Source organism: Emys orbicularis, chromosome 16 (assembly GCF_028017835.1).
Source record: "Emys orbicularis isolate rEmyOrb1 chromosome 16, rEmyOrb1.hap1, whole genome shotgun sequence".
NCBI classification, from domain to species: domain Eukaryota; kingdom Metazoa; phylum Chordata; order Testudines; family Emydidae; genus Emys; species Emys orbicularis.
This window is the reverse complement of record NC_088698.1, coordinates 2039775-2060075: the sequence shown is the minus strand read 5'-3', so window position 1 is coordinate 2060075 and position 20301 is coordinate 2039775. Positions and strand designations below refer to the sequence as shown.

At 47.5% G+C, this 20301-nt stretch overlaps 1 protein-coding gene across 2 annotated transcripts in view; it reads left to right on the top strand.

Annotated features, from left to right (window-relative positions):
• Nucleotides 1-452: 452 nt before the first annotated feature.
• The window catches only part of NF2 (NF2, moesin-ezrin-radixin like (MERLIN) tumor suppressor), a 94241-nt gene continuing 74392 nt past the window's right edge, over nt 453-20301 (top strand). For both annotated transcript variants that reach the window (XM_065417846.1, XM_065417847.1), the window contains exon 1: nt 453-566. In XM_065417846.1, the coding sequence (XP_065273918.1) occupies nt 453-566 (114 nt within the window). The remainder of the gene's footprint in view (nt 567-20301) is intronic.

The window sequence follows — 20301 nt, the reverse complement described above, 5'->3', positions numbered from 1 at the left end:
TGGCTGAGGCGAGCGGAGCTTTGTGAGGCAGGTAGCGCTGGTTCCTGCCCGGCTCTGCTTCTTGCGGACCCCCGCCCCTGAGAGCAGCCCCGCCCCCCGGGCCCGGCCGGGAGCGTCCGGCCCCCGGAGCTGTGGAGGTCGCCCCGCGCTGCGGGCCAGGGCCCCGACCTCCCCCGGGCTAGGTCTCGCCAACCCCCACCCCGGCCCCTAGGCTAGGTCTCGCCAGTCTCCCTGACGCCGCCGCCGGCCGCCCAGCTCTCAAGGCAGGAGTGCTGGGGTGAGCTGTGGGCCCGGAGTCAGGCTGATGCAACGTCCCTGCCCCCCGCTTGCCTTGCGCTGCCCCCCGCTGCAAGGCGGGGGGGTTGGCTGACCTGCTAGGGTCTTGTACTGCACCCGGCCCCGGCCCCCTACGGGCTTTGGGCCTTCCCAGACCTTGCCCCCAGCGCCTCACCATGGCCGGTGCCATAGCGTCTCGGATGAGCTTCAGCTCCCTGAAGAGAAAACAGCCGAAAACCTTCACTGTGCGGATTATTACCATGGACGCCGAGATGGAGTTCAACTGTGAGGTAACCGCATCCGCAGTGTCCGTCAACGGGGCGTCCTGCGCCTGCTGCGAGCTGCTGGCCTGGGGCTCCCAAACATCCCAGGGACAGGGGATGTGCCCCGTGCCTTTCAGTCCAACGCACCCGCTAGCGCGCGAGAGAGCCCGTGGCTGGCCCAGAAACCCCCGCTCCTGGGGTGGAGAGCGGCCCCAGGTGGGCAGTGCGCAGCTCACCAAGGCTACAGTGGTTTGGGACAGGCCTTGAAGATGAATACCGTGACAATATGACTGCAGGGGGAATTGAGGGAGGCAAAATGTAGCTACCCAAGCTGGAATGTGATCAGGATGCCAGGGCTAGCACACCCTTGTGAAAAGCTTTATGTGAACTTGAATGAACAAAAATGGGCTTGATCCCATCTAAAACATAGTACTTCCGGCACCCCAAATGGCCCATTGCATCCTGCTGGAGGCTCTGGCTTATTGGTAAATCAGAGAAAAGTGCTTCACACTGAATCCACTTTCTGGTGCCCCCCTTCCCCCCGATTTTCCTGTCTACCAGTGGTGGGCACTTACTAGCTAAATATTGTACAGATCCTCCAGAGTTTCTCTTGCGAGATGAATGTGTTTGTAGCCAAAGATGGAACATGTGGGGTTTCAGTTTGAATGTCCTTGGATCTACTCACGGCCACCTGCATCTGTTTTGGTTAGGAAGCCCTATTCGTAAATGGTGCTGTTTTTCATATGCCTGCATTGAACAGGCACTGGAAGACTACAGGGAGGCCCTCTAGGAATCCATTGTTAATCTAGCATCAAAGTGTAATGTCTTACCCAAAAGATGTGTTGGGAGAGAAACTGTATGAATATAAAGAACTTGTGTGTCAGTGCAGGAGATTCCTTGGCGCTGTGCTGTGATACAGCAGATGGGATGCAGTCGTGTCTTGTTGTGGGAGGTTCCAGGGTGCTGCGCTATAATATAGAAGAGGGGAAGTCATGTCTTCGCACAGAAGGTTCCTCAATGCAATTATCTTGTGACTCCCAACCTCTACCGGAATATGGTACAACACATCCTTGAGCAAAGGAATTGGGGGTGGGGTCAAAAATAATTGCTCTGATTATATTACAAAATAACAAAGTTGGCTCTGGGTCACCCCCTATTATGTTGGTAAATTAGGTACTTCCCACTCCCTTCTAGCCCCTAAAAAAGAATGGCTTGCGGGTACTCTGTGTACAATAGGTAAGCAGAAAGCTGTGAACAAATAACTCTTAAGTTACGGTGAGGTTTTTGGATGACTTGAAATCTTTTGGGGACACTAAAGGATAAACTTTGGCCTTGTATCCCCTTTATCACCCCCAGCAACATCACTACTTTAGCCTGCTCTAGGAGTGCTGTCTTTGATATGAAAATGCAAATGACTAACTGGCAGACAGCAAATTCCAGAGATCAAATTTTGCAAAGAGCATAGCAGACCTAGTGATTTGCCATTGTAAGTTGGCATTATAGCTATGTGGTGCTAGCAGTCTGCATAATGCAGTTCAAAATAGAAGCAGGATGAAGTACCAAGGGGGTGGGGGGAGGGCAGTAATAGAGACCAACCATAGGCTGTGAGATGTCTTGAGTGCCTTCACAACATGATGGGGCCCTGATCCTGAGTTGGGCCTGTGGGCACTAATGTAGTATAAATAACTTGTTCCTAGGCAAAATATGTCACTAAACTGGAGTCCTAAGAATGTACAGTATCCAGGCACTTGCTATCTGGAGAATGATGCAAAGTACATGAGGGAGGATTTGGAGGGGTCCATCAAATAAATCCAGAGGCATTGCTCTGATGAGAAGTCTCCACCCCTCAACTACTGGAAGGGGTGGGTGCTGAGAATCCTGTCAGGTTGTTGTCTCCAGACTTGATTTGGGCCTCCAATTAGTCCACAGCTAGAAGGTGTCTAATTACACTTGAAGCTTCCTCCCAATACTCAAGTGAGGTTGCTGATGTGATGGCCACTCTGCTGCTTGCTCTTTCTAGGTACTCCTAGCACACTATCTCTCTAGTTTGAGTGCTTTTCTTATTCTCAGAGGCAATTATAATTAAGGCTATGATTTAGTCACAGAATCCGTGACTTCCAGTGACTTCTATGACTTCAGCCTGCGGTGGTCAGGAGCTGCAGGGTTCCCTGCTGCCAGAGGGGCAGGGAGCAGCGGGGGACCCCCACTGCCTCTGGTGGCCCCCAGAGCTCCAAGCTGCTGCAGGCAGCGGGGCAGGCAGCGGGGTACCCCGCAGCTCCCGGCTGCCACAGGGTACCCCTGAGCTCCTGGTCACTGCCAGCTTCAGGTGGTGTGGGGACCCACAGACCCCCATTTTGTCACAGATATTTTTCATAAAAGTCACGGACAGGTCATGGCTTCTGTGAATTTTTCTTTTTTGCCCGTGACCTGTCTGTGACTTTTACGAAAAATATCGGTGGCAAAATCTTAGCTTCCCCCAAGGTGGTATATTATAATTAAGGCTATCGGCGACCCTCCTCAGTCTGAGCGATTGAGAGAGGAAAGACACTACTTAAAACGCTTGGCTTTTTTTTTTTTAATGCCCTCTCCTGTTTAACTCAAATACTTGACAAACAGTTAGAAAGAAAAAAATCTCTGTTAAAAATTCAACTCTTCTGCCCCTTCAGTTAAGGTCTGAGAAAGCTTTGTGTTCTCTGGTCCTCCAAGAAGACCTTCAGAAAAGGGAAGAGAAGACTTGATATTACTGATTTCTAAGAAATAGTAACTCCCCCAGTTAAAAAAGGCCACTTTTCAGGCCTTTATGCCCACCCTGAACAGAGCGGGCATAAACCCATTTTTGTTTCCTGTTTGTGAGTCACCTTTAAGAATAAGGAAAGTTAATATTCAATACCCACACCCTGGCCTAATTTAACTAAAAAACAATTGAATCGATTCTCTCCATATGTTCTTAAATACATCATGTTTCAGCTAAGATCAAGCATGGAAAACTTGAGCCCAAAACGAGAGTTTTTCAGTAAGTGGGGGCAAAAAGAGTTGTTTGTAACTCATTTATTTTGCACTTGCTACTGAGCAACCAGTGAATTGGCTTTTGCAGAGCTTGAGTTATACTGGCTGGTGTAGTTTAAATCTAACAAATCTAACAGCTCCTAGAATGACTGACCAAATTCTGTCTGTGACAATGATAAACAAAGCCTTCAAATCTTATATGGTTTATTGGGCCTCTCTAGTAGTTGAAAATTGTTCAAGAAGATGTGTAGGCTAAAGGAATTTTATTGTGGCTTTCTCTTTCTTTTCCATCTGTTTCTTCAATATTTCAATTTTCTAGCTCATAATAGTTTATAAACACTGTTTTTTCTTTGTGGTTGATATTTAACCCTCATGAGCCTAACTCATTATATTGCTGTGTTTTCTAATGATCCGATGGACTTCTAAATTGGACAATGGATAATAGGAAGCTGATGTTACCCTCCATTTAAAAAAATCACAACCTTTTTACAAGTATTTTAGAAAGAGTCATGGGTCTGCTGTAACTCCATTGACTCCAATGCAATTATGCTGGGGTGAGTTTGGCCTTGTGTGTTTTTATCATTTGTAAAATGTCATTAATGGCCCTGGATAATGAAATCCTCAATCCCCAGAAGAGTTAGAGATAATAGACCAGGGGTCGGCAACCTTTCAGAAGTGGTGTGCCGAGTCTTCATTTATTCACTCTAATTTAAGGTTTCGTGTGCCAGTAATACATTTTAAACTTTTTATAAGGTCTCTTTCTATAAGTCTATAATAAATAACTAAACTATTGTTGTATGTAAAGTAAATAAGGTTTTTAATATGTTTAAGAAGCTTCATTTAAAATTAAATTAAAATGCAGAGCCCCCCAGACCGGTGGCCAGGACCCGGGCAGTGTGAGTGCCACTGAAAATCAGCTCGCGTGCCGCCTTTGGCACGTGTGCCATAGGTTGCCTACCCCTGTAATAGACCATAGCAATGCAAACTTCCCTCAACTGTGTATCTCAGGACATGTCTACACTACAATATTAGGTTGATTTTATAGACGTCGATCTTTAGTAACCGATTTTATACAGTTGATCGTGCGTGTCCCCACTAAGCGCATTAGGTTGGCGGAATGCATTCTCAATACCGTGGCTAGCATCAACTCATGGAGTGGTGAACTGTGGGTAGCTATCCCACAGTCCTTGCTGCCCATTGGAATTCTGGGTTAAGCTCCCAATGCCTGATGGGGCAAAAACATTGTCGCGGGTGATTTTGGGTACACGTCGTCAGTCTCCTTCCTTCCTCCCTCCCTCCCTCCCTCCTTGAAAGCAATGGCAAATAATCATTTAGTGCCTTTTTTCCTGGGTTATCCGTGCAGATGCCATAGCACGGCAAGCATGGAGCCCGCTCAGCTGCACACTGCTTTTGTGAGGATTGTAAATACCTCGCGCATTATCCTGCAGTATGTGCAGAGCCTAGCTTGGAGCTGCCAGCACAAGGAAGATTGTGAGGAGGACATGGACACAGACGTTCCTGAAAGCACGGGATGTGGCAATTGGGATAGCATGGCGACATTGGGGCATGTTGATACAGTGGAACGCCGATTCTGGGCCTGGCAAACAAGCACAAACTGGTGGGACCGCATAGTGTTACAGGTATGGGATGATTCCCAGTGGTTGCGAAACTTTCACATGCGTAAGGCCACTTTCATGGAACTTTGTGAGTTGCTTTCCCCCGCTCTGAAGCTCAAGAATACCAAGATGAGATCTGCCCCGACAGTTGAGAAGCAAGTGGCGATAGCCCTGTGGAAGCTTGCAATGCCTGACTGCTACCTGTCAGTTGGTAATCAATTCGGAGTGGGCAAGTCTACGGTGGGGGCTGCTGTGATCCAAGTAGCCAGGGCAATCAGTACCCTTTTGCTAAGGAAAGCTGCAAGAAGGAACTTTCTTCCCAGACCAGAAAATTACCGTTGGGGATGTTGAAATGCCAATAGTTATCCTTGGGGACCCAGCCTACCCCTTGCTCCCATGGCTTATGAAGCCATACACAGGCAGCCTGGACAGCAGTAAGGAGCAGTTCAACTGTAGGCTGAGCAAGTGCAGAATGGTGGTAGAATGTGCCTTTGGATGTTTAAAGGGGCGCTGACGCAGCTTGCTGAGTAGGTCAGACCTCCGCGAAAGCAATATTCCCATTGTTATTGCTGCTTCCTTTGTGCACCAGAATATCTGTGAGAGTAAGGGGGAGACGTTTATGGCAGGATGGAAGGTTGAGGCAGATCACCTGGTGGTCAATTTTGAACAGCCAGACACCAGGGCAATTAGAAGAGCACACTGCGCATCAGAGAGGCTTTGAAAAACAGTTTAATGACTGACCAGCTACAGTGTGACAGTTGTGTGCATTTGTCCTTGATGCAAAGCTGCACTGTTTGGTGAATGTACTTCCCTGTAAGCCAGTCCCCCTCCCCCTTTTGACCACAGCTGGCACAGAAAATAAAGTCCTTATTGTTCTGAATCCATCCATTCATTCTTTATTTATTAAAAAATACTTGAGATCACTGACAACGCTGATTAGTAAAAGGAAGCCCGAGTGTACAAAGGGTTTGATAATGGATGGGGTGGGGGAGGAGGGGGAAGGGTTAGGATTAGCGTTAGGGTTTTGAATGACAGCCTTCTGTTGCTTGAGCCATCCCCTGGAGTTGAGTGGTAGGGTGCCCGGAGCTTCTTCCCTCCCTCCCCCTTCCCCCCCCCCCCCACGTTATTGGGCATCTGGGTGAGGAGGATATGGAACTTGGCAAGGAGGGTAGGTGGTTATACAATGGATGCAGCGATAGTCTGTACTCTAGTTGCCTTTCCTGCAGCTCCACCAGACACCTCATCATGTCCGTTTGCTCCCCCATTAGCCTCAGCATCTCCTCCTGCGTGTTCCGATCACGCTCACTGTATGCTTTCCTGGCCTCTGCCACCAAATGCCTCCATGCGTTCAGCTGTGCCCAATCAGTGTGGGAGGATTGCATGAGCTCTGAAAACATGTCATTGCGCGTGTGTTTTTTTCCGCCTTCTAATCTGCGATAACCTCAGGGACGGAGTTGATGCGGGGAGCATAGAAGCATTTGCAGCTGCAGGGGAGGAAAAAAGGGAGAGTAGACTTTACAGAAGATACATTTCTGAGAACAAAAGGGAGACTCTTTCACAGTGAATCAAGCAATTCACAGCAGACAGCACATGTGTTTTTGTCTTTTATGTTGAGTGCCTGCCGGTATGGTGACACATCAGACACGGCTAGGCGACAGAATTCGGTTTGCAGGCAGCCATGGTAAGCCAGAGGGTACATGGGGTTGGCTTCTTCCGCGTTCATGACATGTGAGAATAGTTTCAAACTGCAGCACCCTCCTTTCCCATAGCAACCAATGCCGGTTGTGTTTGCCGTTTAAAAGGAGGGGCTGCGGTTGCCCTTTAAAAGGAGTGGCAGCGGTTTTGGGGTGGATGTGCAGCACACCCCTCCCCCTTCCCTCCGCGTGGCTGTTCTCCGGGATGATCCCTTTTAGCCAAGCGCAAACAGCCTAGCATGCCCAGTGTCTAATGTGTCAGGGATCAGCAAACAGAGGGGATTACTGTTCCCTTACAAAACTTCCCCTATTTCAACCAGGTGACCATGAATGATATCACTCTCCTGAGACTGACACAGAAAGATAAAGACCGAATGTTGCATGCATGCGACCAAAACCCAGGACCATTCGCTGCCATGTTTTGTGCTGCAGTGATTTCAGACCACTTGCTACTGGCTTGGCGTGGTAAAGTGTCCTACTTTGGAGGATGAAATAAGGCAGCCCTCCCCAGAAACCTTCTGCAAAGGCTTTCAGAGAACCTCCAGGAGAGCTTCAGGGAGATGTCCCTGGAGGATTCCCGCTCCATCCCCAGACACGTTAACAGATTTTTCCAGTAGCTGTACTGGCCGCGAATGCATCCCAATTGCTCAGGGCAAATCAAACATTAAACACAATTGCTTTTAATCTCTGTAGTGTTGTTACAAATGTGCACTCACCAGAGGTGCCTTCTCCGCCTTCAGGGTCCGGGAGCAATATTGGCTCCAGGGTGAGGAAAAGGTCCTGGCTGCTGGGCAGAACGGATTCTCCACTTGCCTGCTGTGCATTCTCCTCCTTTTCCTCATCCACAAAATCCTCATCTGTGTTGCTTGAGGCTGCCATCTTGCAGGTGTCCACGGAGAGTGTTGGGGTACTGGTAGGGTCCCCCCCCTAGAATGGCATGCAGCTAATCATAGAAGCAGCATGTTTGGGGCTCTGACCCGGAGCAACTGTTTACCTTCTTTGTCTTTTGGTAGGCTTGCCTGAGCTCCTTAATTTTCACGTGGCAGTGCTGAGTGCACGTGGTGTAGCCTCTGTCCACCATGCTCTGTGCAATTTTGGCATATATATATATATATAATATAATATCAGCACTTCTGCTGGATTAGAGTTCTGCCTGCACAGATTCTTCTCCCCATACTGCAATCAGATCCAGTGTCTCCTGTTTGCTCTATGCTGGAGCTCGTTTGCGATTCTGGGACTGCATGGTCACCTGTGCTGCTGAGCTCGCCACGCTGACCAAACAGGAAATGAAATTCAGAAGTTCACGGTGCTTTTCCTGTGTACCTGGCAAGTGCATCGGAGTTGAAAGTGCTGTCCAGAGCGGTCACATTGGAGCACTCTGGGATAGCTCCCAGAGGCCAATACAATTGAATTGCACTGCGCTGTGTCCTCACTACCCCAAATTAGACCCAGGAAGGTCAATTTTAGCGCTACTCCCCTCGTCGGGGAGGAGTACAGAGGTCGATTTTAAGGGCCCTTTAGGTCGGTGGAACGGGGTTGGTTGTATAAAATTGACATAACATGGCTAAATTTGACCTAACCTCGGAGTGTAGACCAGGCCTCAAAATTGCTCAGGAGGACACCTCTTTCCTCTCCAGGGACAGAGGGGGAGTTGTCTTCTTGTACCAGACAATTGTTTTCTCCCTGTAAGAATGTCAGTTAATAACAGATGTAGTGGCTTTCTATGGTGTGAAAACTTGTCATTTCCTATAGGCTGTAGAGTATTTGTCAGACGATAACAGTGTGGGTTGGATTTGAACTGGCAAGTCTTACATCTTCAAATGACTCCTTAGGGACGCTTCTGCTAAAGAAGCCCTATTTTTATCATTGCAGATGAACTTCCACAGCCTCTCCTGGAAGCACACAGAGAAACTGACAAGAATTGTCAATGTATTCTCTGTCAGTGCTGTTATAAAAGCAGGACTTGTGGGAACTCAGCTGCGATCCTTTGCTGCTGTTGTTGGGGAGCCCTATCTTTGTTGGGAAGGAAGAAGTGAAGGGAGGTGACTTGTGGCCTGGTGACAGCACATCAGAGCTTGCGTTCCACCATCGTCCTTTGCCCTCCAGGCTAGAAGTAATGTTGGAGGGATTATATTTAGTTGCAGGGGATTTGATAACCAACCACCAGCCAAAAGGCAGTCTGCTGCAATTTGAGCCTTTGATGATGTGGATCCTGGAATGAACCCTGAAAAGAGCGTTGGGACATGGGGTGAAAGAATGATATGCAGCTACTAACTGCCATGTGTTTGTCCTGGAACACCCTCTTTCCCCCCTTCCCCCCCCCCCCCCGCCACATGCAGAGCTGTAATGAAGAGTCTGTCTTCAGGTTGGAAGGATGGTCATACCCCAAAGGGGCAAGACTTTGTGGTGAGGGGATGAAGCTGCCAGTGCAGCGGCTTCCTAGAGATTTGTTCTCATGGGAGAAATGTAGGGTGCAGATTTATTCTTGCTCTTTCCATTCACTTGTCATCTGTGCACAAAGCAACTTTTCCTTTGTACTGGCTGGTGTGGGAGGAGCTAATCGACAGTTAGTCCCATGCAGGGGGAGAGCTGCTACAGTATTCCTGCTATGGCTGGCAGTACAGGGACTTTTCTCCCTGATGAGTCATGGCAGGTCTATTGGGTGGAGAACCAGGGAATTACTACCTCCCGGCCTTCTGCCCCTCCTGCATTTGCTTGCCCCTCCCCATGTCTTTCTGACACTGCTGTTCACTCCCAAGGCTTCTGGCCAACCATTGGGACCCTGTTGCTATTGAGGCTGTGAAATATTGAAAAGGATTAGTTCGTTAGTAATTGCCTAGATTGTGAGCTCTCTTGGGCAGGGAATGCATTTTAGTTCTGTTTTTACTTCCTCCCCGCTTCAAACCCCTTGGTATCCCCACAACCTCCCACCCAGTCTCCTGATATCCACCTGCCCGCCACCATCTGCTCCCCTGCCTCCCTCCCTGTCCACCCTTCACTGCATGCTGCTTCTCTCTCTCTCCATCCTCATCCATCGTTCTGCTGCCCCTGCCTCCACTATGTGTGTAAGTGAATTGGCTGTGTGTGTTGGCAGCTGTATGGTGATGTGGAGGTGAAGAGTTTGAGGGGATCTGGTAGTTATGATGCTGGCTGGTAGAGCATGTGTTTGAGGTTGTGCTGTATGTTATGTAGCTCTAATTGGTGGCTTACATGCTTTGTATTGTTGCTGGGAAATGAACTTCAACAAACTTAACTCTTATTTTAAAAGGTCTTTTTGTGGGAATAATATAATTATTTGCACTTCTCTAGTGCCTTTAATCCAAAAATCTCAAAGCCTTTAACAAATGTAAATGAATTAAGTACCTCCGACCCCTGTGGGTGTGACATTCCCCAAGGTACAATCTGGACTGTTGACCATTGGTGTCCTTTTAAGTCTCTAGCCTGGGCTGCCGTTTACACTGCTTTGTTGTCAGAACAGCCACTCCTGACTTGCTTGCAAATAAGGGGGAGTGGTCCTAGGCTGGAAGGAGACCCAGCCTATGAAATTTACTACAGTGTATGGTGAGACAAAACTTTTGCTGTTAAGTTCATTTAGCTTGTTAAATATTAGCTTGCGCATTACTCGCATTACTCTCAGCATGCAAATTCACTCCCAGCGAAATACATGAGCATGCTGAGGAGTCACTCATGAGGGTGACACCTGCAAATTCTTACTCCCAGCCTTGTCCCCCAGAAATGTATGTCTTGTGCTGCTCGGTACCTTTCTGAACAGTATACGCTCATAGAAAGTCCATCACTTCATCAAAGGAAAATTATATATGCAAATGGAGTTTCCTACATACTCTAATCCAAATATACTGGATAAAATAAAACAATAAGATAAATTTATTAAGAAAGACAGATTTTAAGAGCAACAAAGAGTCCTGTGGCACCTTTAAGACTAACAGATGTATTGGAGCATAAGTGGGTATTCTGACGAAGTGGGTATTCACCCACAAATGCTTATGCTCCAATACATGTTAGTCTGAAAGGTGCCACAGGACTCTCTGTTGCTTTTTACAGATCCAGACTAACACGGCTACCCCTCTGAGATTTAAGAGATTACAAGTGATGATGCATAAAAGTCAGGATTGGTTACAAAAGAAATAAGAGTAATGCGCAAGCTAATATTTAACAAGCTAAATGAACTTAACAGCAAAAGTTTTGTCTCACCATACACTGTAGTAAATTTCATAGGCTGGGTCTCCTTCCAGCCTAGGACCACTCCCCCTTATTTCAGTTCTTTGAGAGTGGTTAATATCATGAGCAGAGAGATGGGAGGAGGAGCGGTGAAGTCAAGTGTTTTCCTCTCCCTTTATAACTTAATTTCTTGTGCTAGAAACATCCTTGCTCAGTCACAGTGACACGCAGGTCAAGCAGGACATGAGGTTTGAATAGTCCCTGAAGTGGAAATTTCTTGTTTATACCTTCCTGTTGCTGAAGAATGGCTGCTTAAGCCGTGATAGCTCTTTAACACCTGGCTGGAGTGCTAGTGTGTCTTTGTTTCTGAACACTTGTTTGAGCCTGCTTTTCTTAAACTTAGAGCATGTTACAGCAATGATATGTAGTAGAATCTTATAACCCACATACAATGTTGATACATGTTTCAGAGTGGTAGCCATGTTAGTCTGTATCAGCAAAAACAACGAGGAGTCCTTGTGGCACCTTAGAGAGTAAGAAATTTATTTGGGCATAAGCTTTCGTGGGCTAAAACCCACTTCATCTGAATAAATTTGTTAGTCTCTAAGGTGCCACAAGGACTCCTCATTGTTAATGTTGATGCATGTATTTTACCAGGGCAATAATGTTCAGCAGATGGAGTTTTCAAATGATACCTCACAGGGCATACTTTTATAATTTTTTTTACAAGGCTCTCTCACGGGCTCCTCCTCTCATTTTGTACTAAACCTTATAGAGCACTAGTTTTGGTTTGTTTAAATATATTCTGTTTTAAATCTGCCCCTCAGCAATTCCAAGATGTATATTTTGGGAGAGTAAACCTCCTTTGCATCTGTCTACAGTGCAACTAACATCTCTAAATTAAACCCAAATCTATAATAATTCCTAGAAATGGAAGCTTAATGTCTTTTACACTATACAACTTCATAAACACAGTTAGGATTTTATTTTAAAGCTTTTAATTTGTTTAGGGAAATATTAAAGGTACAAACCCACCCTCTCTCCCTGTTTTCTGCTTTCATTATGGCCATTGAAGTGTGAAGTTTAATTAATCAGCAGCATATTAAGGATGGGGACCTAGGGCTGGTTTACACTAGAAAATCAGATCAACCCAGCTATGTCGATCGGGGTGTGAAAAATCTGCACCCTGAGCATTGTAGTTAAGCCAGCCTAAGCCCCCCTGTAGACAGGAGTAGATTGATGGAAGCCTTCTTCTGTTGACTTACCTCAGGGATCGGTAACCTTTGGCACGCAGCCCGTCAGGGAAAGCCGCTGGCGGGCAGGGGCGGTTTGTTTACCTGCAGCGTCTGCAGGTTCGGCCGATCGCAGCTCCCATTGGCCGCGGTTCGCCGTTCCAGGCCAACGGGGGCTGCGGGAAGTGGCGCGGGCTGGGCCACCTCTTCCTGCAGCCCCCATTGGCCTGGAACAGCGAACTGCGGCCAGTGGGAGCTGCGATCGGCTGAACCTGCAGACGCTGCAGGTAAACAAACCGCCCCTGCCCGCCAGCGGCTTTCCCTGACGGGCTGCGTGCCAAAGGTTGCCGATTCCTGACCTAGCTATTGCCTCTCGGGGAGGTGGATTTACTACAGTGATGGGAGAACCCCTCCTGTTGCTGTAGTAAGTGTCTACACTGAAGCGCTACTGCAGTGCAGCTGCAGTGGTTTAAGTGAACATACCCTACTTGCATAGCTCTTAATATCACTGCATTATGGAAAAGCTGGGTTTGCCCCACCTCCCTGAGAACTAGACCACAGATGTTTTATAATACTGCCAGATGGCTTTGTACAGGTAACCTGCTTGGAGATCAACATAGACCTTCTTTCAGCAAGATTGTCTTATTTAAAGGTTCCAGTACAGTTAGCACTGTGTCATGATTAAGGTTAAGATTTTGTCACAGTTATTTTTAGTAAAAGTTACGGACAGGTTGCGGGCAACTATGATCTGTCTGTGACTTTTATTAAAAATAATGGGGGAGGGGCTGATGGGGAGAGGGCTGAAGTCTGAGCCCCACGGAGGCCGGGAAAGAGTTCAAGCTCTGCTGTGGGAGAAGGGAGTCCAGCACCTGCACTGCAGCAGCTGACAGCGCCGGTGCCTGTGCTGCAACCCCAGTGGCTCAGAGCTCTGGGATCCCCCTGCTGCTCACAGCAGCTGAGGGCTCCGGCTCCCCCCACCGCCTGTGGTGGCTCAGAGCTCCAGGGTCCCCAATGGCTGATACCTCCAGCCCCACCACCCCTGGGGCTGAAGTGGAAAATGTCACAGAGGTCTCTGGAACTCACAGAATCCGTCACATCCGTGACATAATCTTATCCTTAGTCATGATGTAAGCTGTTAAAGTAATCTAGCAATAGTAATGCAGTTCTGTCAGTAGGTGAAACTCCCGGATGAGGTACTGTAATATCCCTGATTTCTGCTGCTGTATCTGAACTCCTGTCCTTGCGTGCCATTGTGAGATGATCAAATTCATTTAGGAAGGAAATTGCATCTTTCCATGCTTTTTTGGGGTGTTCTTTCTCCCCATGAATTAAGGGAGAGACCCCCTCTGATTTTGTGGCTGGCTAGGGACCCCATATTTTTTTTTTTGCTCTTCACTTGTGTGTCTCCTTCCCTACCCCACTTTCTCCTTTTCTCTGCAGAGTTGTCTGCTATTTGTGTCACTACTTCCACATCTGATAGGGTGACTGTCCTTCCAGTAGGGTGGGTTCTCCATTCAACCCCTTCTGTAAGGCCTGGGATCTTAGACCCAAAACTCCTCTTCGAATTCTTACTCTGCGGAGATTTAGCTGCTGCCCCAGCTGGTTCCCTGACCTTAATACTTTGACAGCAGGAGCTTTGTGAGTCTTATATTAAAAGTGAACTGAAAAGGTTTGCAACCAATATAGAGAAATAATTTAAGCTCCCAAACCAACAAGATGCAAGTTTAGACTAAATGTATTTGTCAGTCTCTAAACTTGCATCCTGGTCTGGGGCTTAAACTAATTCTTTATTGGTTGGAAAGCTGTTCAGTTGACTTTTCAGTAGACAGGGCCCAACGCTGGCACTGTATGGTGTGGTATTTATAGTAAGATTCCTTAACAGGATGTTGAGGGCTACTTAGCTGAGCCATGACACCTATGTTTCAACCCAGTAGTAAACCAGGGTTCTCTTTCTGGCAATTTGTGGGGCCAAATTGACTTCATGGGTGTTGCACAGGAAGGGATGAGGGTGTAAATCAGGGCAGAATTTGATTCTTAGTGCTAAAAAGTGATGCAGATGAGTAAATGCACAATACTCAAAGTTGTGTACATCCCTCCCCACCTGTAGATAAATACCAAATGACAGCAATTTGACAGTGATGTATCAATACAGATAGTAACAATGCGATCTCTTAATGCAGCTGAGCTTCAACAAATAGCTGGCAAGTTAACAGCTCAGGGAAAAACATATGGTTGTCAGCAGCAGTAAATGTTCTCTTTAAAAGGTAGGAGAGGGAAAAAAACCAAACCCTTCACTGAAATTCACTTTGCAGTCAGGGAAGTAACTGAAATGCCAACTGCCAAATCAATGTGTGATTGCCCAGTGCTCTTATGATGCTCTGAGAATGTTTGGGAGGTGGGTGCCAATTGGAAGCTGCTGAATTTTTTTTTTTTTTTTTTATATACAGGAAATGCAGGGTGGAGGCTTCTATTTTAATTTGAACTTTCTGGTGATGCAATGAGGAGGTGTGCACACCAAAAAAAGAACACAATGCCAATTGAATTCTAACAGGTTGTGTGATTTGGGAATTAGTTTATCAGAGACATCTGCCTTGCCTGTGGTATAATTCAGCTTTGCTTCCCCCTTCTTATAATACTTAAAAGTCATTCACATGAGACGTATTCTGTGGTCTATGTACCTTCCTTTGTACTGTCCCCTATGAACGGACAGCCCTCTCTGATCCTGTATGCCCCATAACCATCTTCTTCTCCCAATTTTTTTTTCAAATCCTACCTTTTCTCCCACAGTCCTCTAATTCCCTATAAACCATGACAGTTTCTGTGGATCTGACAGACTGTCTTTATTTTTAAGATAGATGAATTTCGACCTCAAAAAAGAATGTCTATCTGGTTGTGTGTGTATTTTTAATACTATATAATGCTCTTGTTTTGCTTGCAGTGGCATCCTACAGGCAGCAGCCTAGGAGATTCAGGGGAGGTCTACACTATAGCCGGGATCGATGCTCTGAGATCGATCCACCAGCGGTCGATTTAGCGGGTCTGGTGAAGACCCGCCAAATCGACAGCAGATCGCTCTCCAGTCGACCCCTGTACTCTGCCCCCGACGAGAAGAGTAAGGTAAGTTGACGGGAGAGTTTCTCCTGTAGAGTACCGCGGGGGTCTATCTAAGGTACGTCGACTCCAGCTACGTTATTCATGTAGCTGAAGTTGGGTAGCGTAGGTTGACTTACCGCGGTAATGTACAAGTAGCCTCAGTCTGAGCAATTTGGACAAGGAACTAACTTTACCGATGGCTTATCTCGCTTCCAGAAAGCACTGCATCACAACTAACAAACAGCATTTATCCAAAAGCTGTTTATCCTATTACTATTTTATTATTTTTATTATTGTAGTGGCTAGAAGTTCCAGGCATGGGCCAGGCCCCCATTGTGCTAGGCGCTGTACAGACACTGAGCAAAAAGACTGTCCCTGCCCCAAAGAGCTTACAATCAAAGTATAAGACAAGACATATGAGATGTTTTAGTAATCTAAGTTCTGTTTCACAGGGTATGACAATGTCTCATTGTTTCTTTGTGCTCCCCAGTCTGTCTGTCTGTATCTGTATTAATATTACAATATGTGTAAATGCCCAGTACGCTTTTATGCTCAATATGAATAATATAGAGGAGCAAAAACATAAATCTGCAACAGTGCCTTTACTGCGTAGTATCACAAATACTGGGGAATGGATTGCTGAGATCCTATGAAGTTAAGAGCGTTCCACTCTTAGGTGCTTTACATAAATCAAAATATTCTGGGCTTTCGCTGAAAACGCAATCATTCCGCCCCCAAAAATCAACAACTGATACCTCCCCCACAAATACAGTTGGTAACAGAAGAGCCCCACCTCCCCAAAAGCTACATTCCTTCCAAACATTTCTGCCCTCTCCTAAAGCCCAAGAACATTGATGGGTTTTGCAGAGTGCCTATCAGGTGTGTAATTCCCTGCCCAAATTTGCTCAATTGACATTGCCTTCAGGAGGAAAGACCTGCCGGCAGCCCCCTTCTTAGTTATATGGTGAGGCGCTTTCAGCTTGAGTGTGTCTGCTGGTCTCAACTATGGCAGTATAGTGCGTGGAGATTTCTTGGAAAGGCAGGCGCCAATCTGTTATGGCCTTTGTAAGCAAAAATTGTGATACCAATTCTTCTGTCATACACCTTTGTCAGTCAGGAGTAACTCCTGAACTCAATACAGTAGTAGAGGGTTTCTTGACCATTTCAGGTTGGCGATCCCTTATTCAAACTCAGAAATTTTCACGATACCCTTACAATTGCTACAAATGTAAGAATAAAATTGTAACCATGTTATCCTTGGTAAGCTTATATAATGTGTCTATGTAGCAGTTGCCAGAGAATACTTGACCTGGAAATCAACTATAACTACATTTTGACCTCACCAACTTTGAAGGTTTTGGCCCTCGTGAAGTTATTCCAGAAATTTTATTTTCTTTGCTTTAGAACTGTAATAACATCTTCAGTGCCTTGCAACCCCCTCTAATTGCCTTTTGCGACCTACCCCCAGGGATTGTGACCCATTGATTATGAAACATGGCAATAGTATATCAGTGTTAGTGAGGGATTGGGTGCTTTCTCCTTAAACTCCACCCAGAAACCAGTTGGCAGCCAATGCAGATCACAGAGTACCGGTATTATGTTCAGGTAGTTGCATTCTGCACCTGTTTCTGTCTCCAAATGGATTTCAGGTGCCTCTCCTTGTAGAGCACATTATTGTTCTCTAATGTCAAGGCGACAAAGGCACAGACTGCAGAACTGAGATGTGGATCTGACAGGTGCATAACTCCTGGACACATCCAGGGTGGGAGAGAGCCATCCCAGTTACTGTTGCTATCTGATTATCTCACTCCCAAATTACAAACTCAAGTGTTAAATGGTGGTAAACACCCTCAGGCTAGGAGGTCTGTTATAATTTTCAACATCTCTTCTGGCTCCTTTCCCCTAAGGTACCCACTGTTACCTGGATAGAGCTTCCACCATCACCCCCTCCTCTCTAGATCCAGGGAAGATGCTGAGATATACGCTCAACTGCACCATCTGGGTTGATGTGCCTTAGTGCATTTTCAACCTCCTTGGTGGTTAACTGAAATAGAGTTTAATTAAAATCTCATTATCAAGTTGTCCTACAACATTAGTAAATAAAAATAACTTTAACAGCTGCCTCTTGTGACTTAGTAAGTGGCAGTTTCAAGGATTTGACATCTGTTCATTAAAAAAGAATTTGAAAAATATTGAATGTTTTTATTCCCTGTCTGCTCTCAGAAAATTTTAAATCCAACTATATTGTGGTCTTTTTTTCCTACTGCTGCTATAGTTTAAAATTCCCAATGAGGCCTTGTCTACACTACGAGAGTACTTCGATTTTAGTTAATTCGACTATGTGGAATCGATATTACTAAGTCGAACGTGTGTGTCCACACTAAGGACAGTAATTCGACTTTGTGAGACTTTGTGAGTCCACACTAACGGGGCAAGCGTCGACATTGGAAGCGGTGCACTGTGGGCAGCTATCCCACAGTTCCCGCAGTCCCCGCTGCCCATTGGAATTCTGGGTCGAGCCCCAAATGCCTTCTGGGTAAAAAAATGTGTTGAGGGTGCTTTTGGGCGCCTGTCGTCATCCGTCCGTCACTCACGCCCTCCCTCCCTCCCTCCCTGAAAGCGCCGGCGGGAAATCAGTTCGCGCGCTTTTCTGATTACTGACAGCGCGGACGCCACAGCAGTGCGAGCATGGATCCCGCTGCGACCATCGCTGCAGTTGTGGCAGTTCTCAACGCCTCGCAGCTTCTCCTCCACCTGTACCAGAGGCAGCTGCAGATCAATCATGAGAGGAGGCTACGGCACCACCGTGACGGCATGAAGTCGGACACTAGCTCCGACCTCTCTGAGAACATGAGACCCAGCGCCCAGGACATCTCGCTGTCACTGGGTCTTGTTGATACTGTTGAACGGCGATTCTGGGCCCGTGAAACAAGCACAGAATGGTGGGACCACATAGTGCTGCAGGTCTGGGATGAATCCCAGTGGCTGCGCAACTTTCGCATGCGGAAGGGGACTTTCCTCGAACTGTGTGAGTTGCTGTCCCCTGCCCTGAAGCGAAAGGACACCCGGATGCGGGCAGCCCTGACTGTCCAGAAGCGAGTGGCCATAGCCCTCTGGAAGCTCGCAACGCCAGACAGCTACCGGTCCGTCGCTAACCACTTTGGTGTGGGCAAGTCTACCGTGGGGGTTGCTGTTATGCAAGTAGCCAGGGCAATCGTCAAGCTACTGCTATCTAAGGTAGTGACCCTGGGAAATGTGGAGCTCATCAGAGATGGGATTCCCAAACTGCGGTGGGGCTGTAGATGGGACTCACATCCCTATCCTGGCACCGGACCAACAGGCCAGCCAGTACATCAACAGAAAGGGGTACTTTTCCATGGTGCTGCAAGCACTGGTGGACCATCGGGGACGTTTTACCAATATCTACGTTGGATGGCCTGGCAAGGTTCATGACGCTAGGGTGTTCAGGAACTCTGGTCTGTGTAGACGGCTGCAGGAAGGTCTTTACTTCCCGGACCACAAAGTAACTGTTGGGGATGTGGAGATGCCTACAGTCATCCTCGGGGACCCTGCATACCCGCTAATGCCCTGGCTCATGAAGCCCTACACTGGCGCACTGGACTCAGGGAAAGAACTATTCAACTACCGGCTCAGCAAGTGCAGAATGGTGGTGGAGTGTGCTTTTGGCCGTCTCAAGGGGAGATGGAGAAGCCTACTCACTCGCTGTGATCTCAGCGAGACCAATATCCCCATTGTGATAGCTGCTTGCTGTGTGCTCCACAATTTGTGTGAGAGCAAGGGGGAGACCTTTATGGCGGGGTGGGAGCTTGAGTCAAATAGCCTGGCTTCTGATTACGTCCAGCCAGACAGCCGGGCGATTAGAAGATCCCAGCGGGACGCGCTGTGCATCAGGGAGGCTTTGAAAGCCAGGTTCCTGACTGAGCAGGGTCTCCAGTGACTGTTCACTTTGTGGACATAGATACTGAACCTGCCCCCGTTTCTTTACCCAGTTACTGTTGACTATCCTTCCAAGTTACATACCCCCTTCCCCACCTTCCCAACAAATAAAATCTGTTCCGTTTTGTTACTGAACAAGGTTCTCTTTCTTACTGTTTTCGCGGGAATGTTTTAAACCGGGGATGCAGACTGTGGTGGGGGGCTGGTTTATTGTTTTGATGCAAATGATGCTTCTAAACTCCGGGAATGACAGGCTCCGCAGTGCTGGATTGGTTGTTTCAACGCAGCCTGCCAGCAGTCCTGGGCGGGACTGCATGTATGTGTCGGCCAAGTGACTTTCTGGCAGGGGGCGGAGGGTAACAGATCCCCTGCTGCGTGGCTCTGTGATCCAGGATAAGGACCGCGGCAGAAGATCTGTAACTGCCCTCCCCCGCCACAAAGTCACAGATCAACCCCCTCGCACCCCAGAACATGAAAACCGCCTCCCAGACTGACCAGGGTAACTGGTGACTGTACTGTGTATGTGTCCTGATGCTGGACCTGCCCCCGCCTCTGTAGCCTGCTACAGGTGACTGTCCTGTCCAAGTAACAAACCCCTTCCCCCCCTTCAGACAGAATCCCCTCTAAAAGACACTCTCGGAAACAGTACTTAACAGAAACAGATGTTTTATTATGAACCGCACATGAAAAGGGGGGGAGGAAACTTGGACGTGGGCTATTGTGAGATGGGTAGGAAAGGGCTTTTCAAACTTTGGAACGAGAGCCTTCCATTGCTGCAGCAGTGTGCAGGGGCCGACTGAAAGTTTTAACGGCCCTTGCCGCCCCTCCTTCTTTGGACTTTTGGTGAGGGGGGTGTGGGACTTGGTGGCGGGGGAGGGCGGTTAGAGATAGACAGCAGCAGGGCTCTGTCCTCCTGCCTCCGGTCTTGCAGAACATCCACTAGGCGCCGGAGCGTCTCCGTTTGCTCCCTCATTAGTCCAAGCAG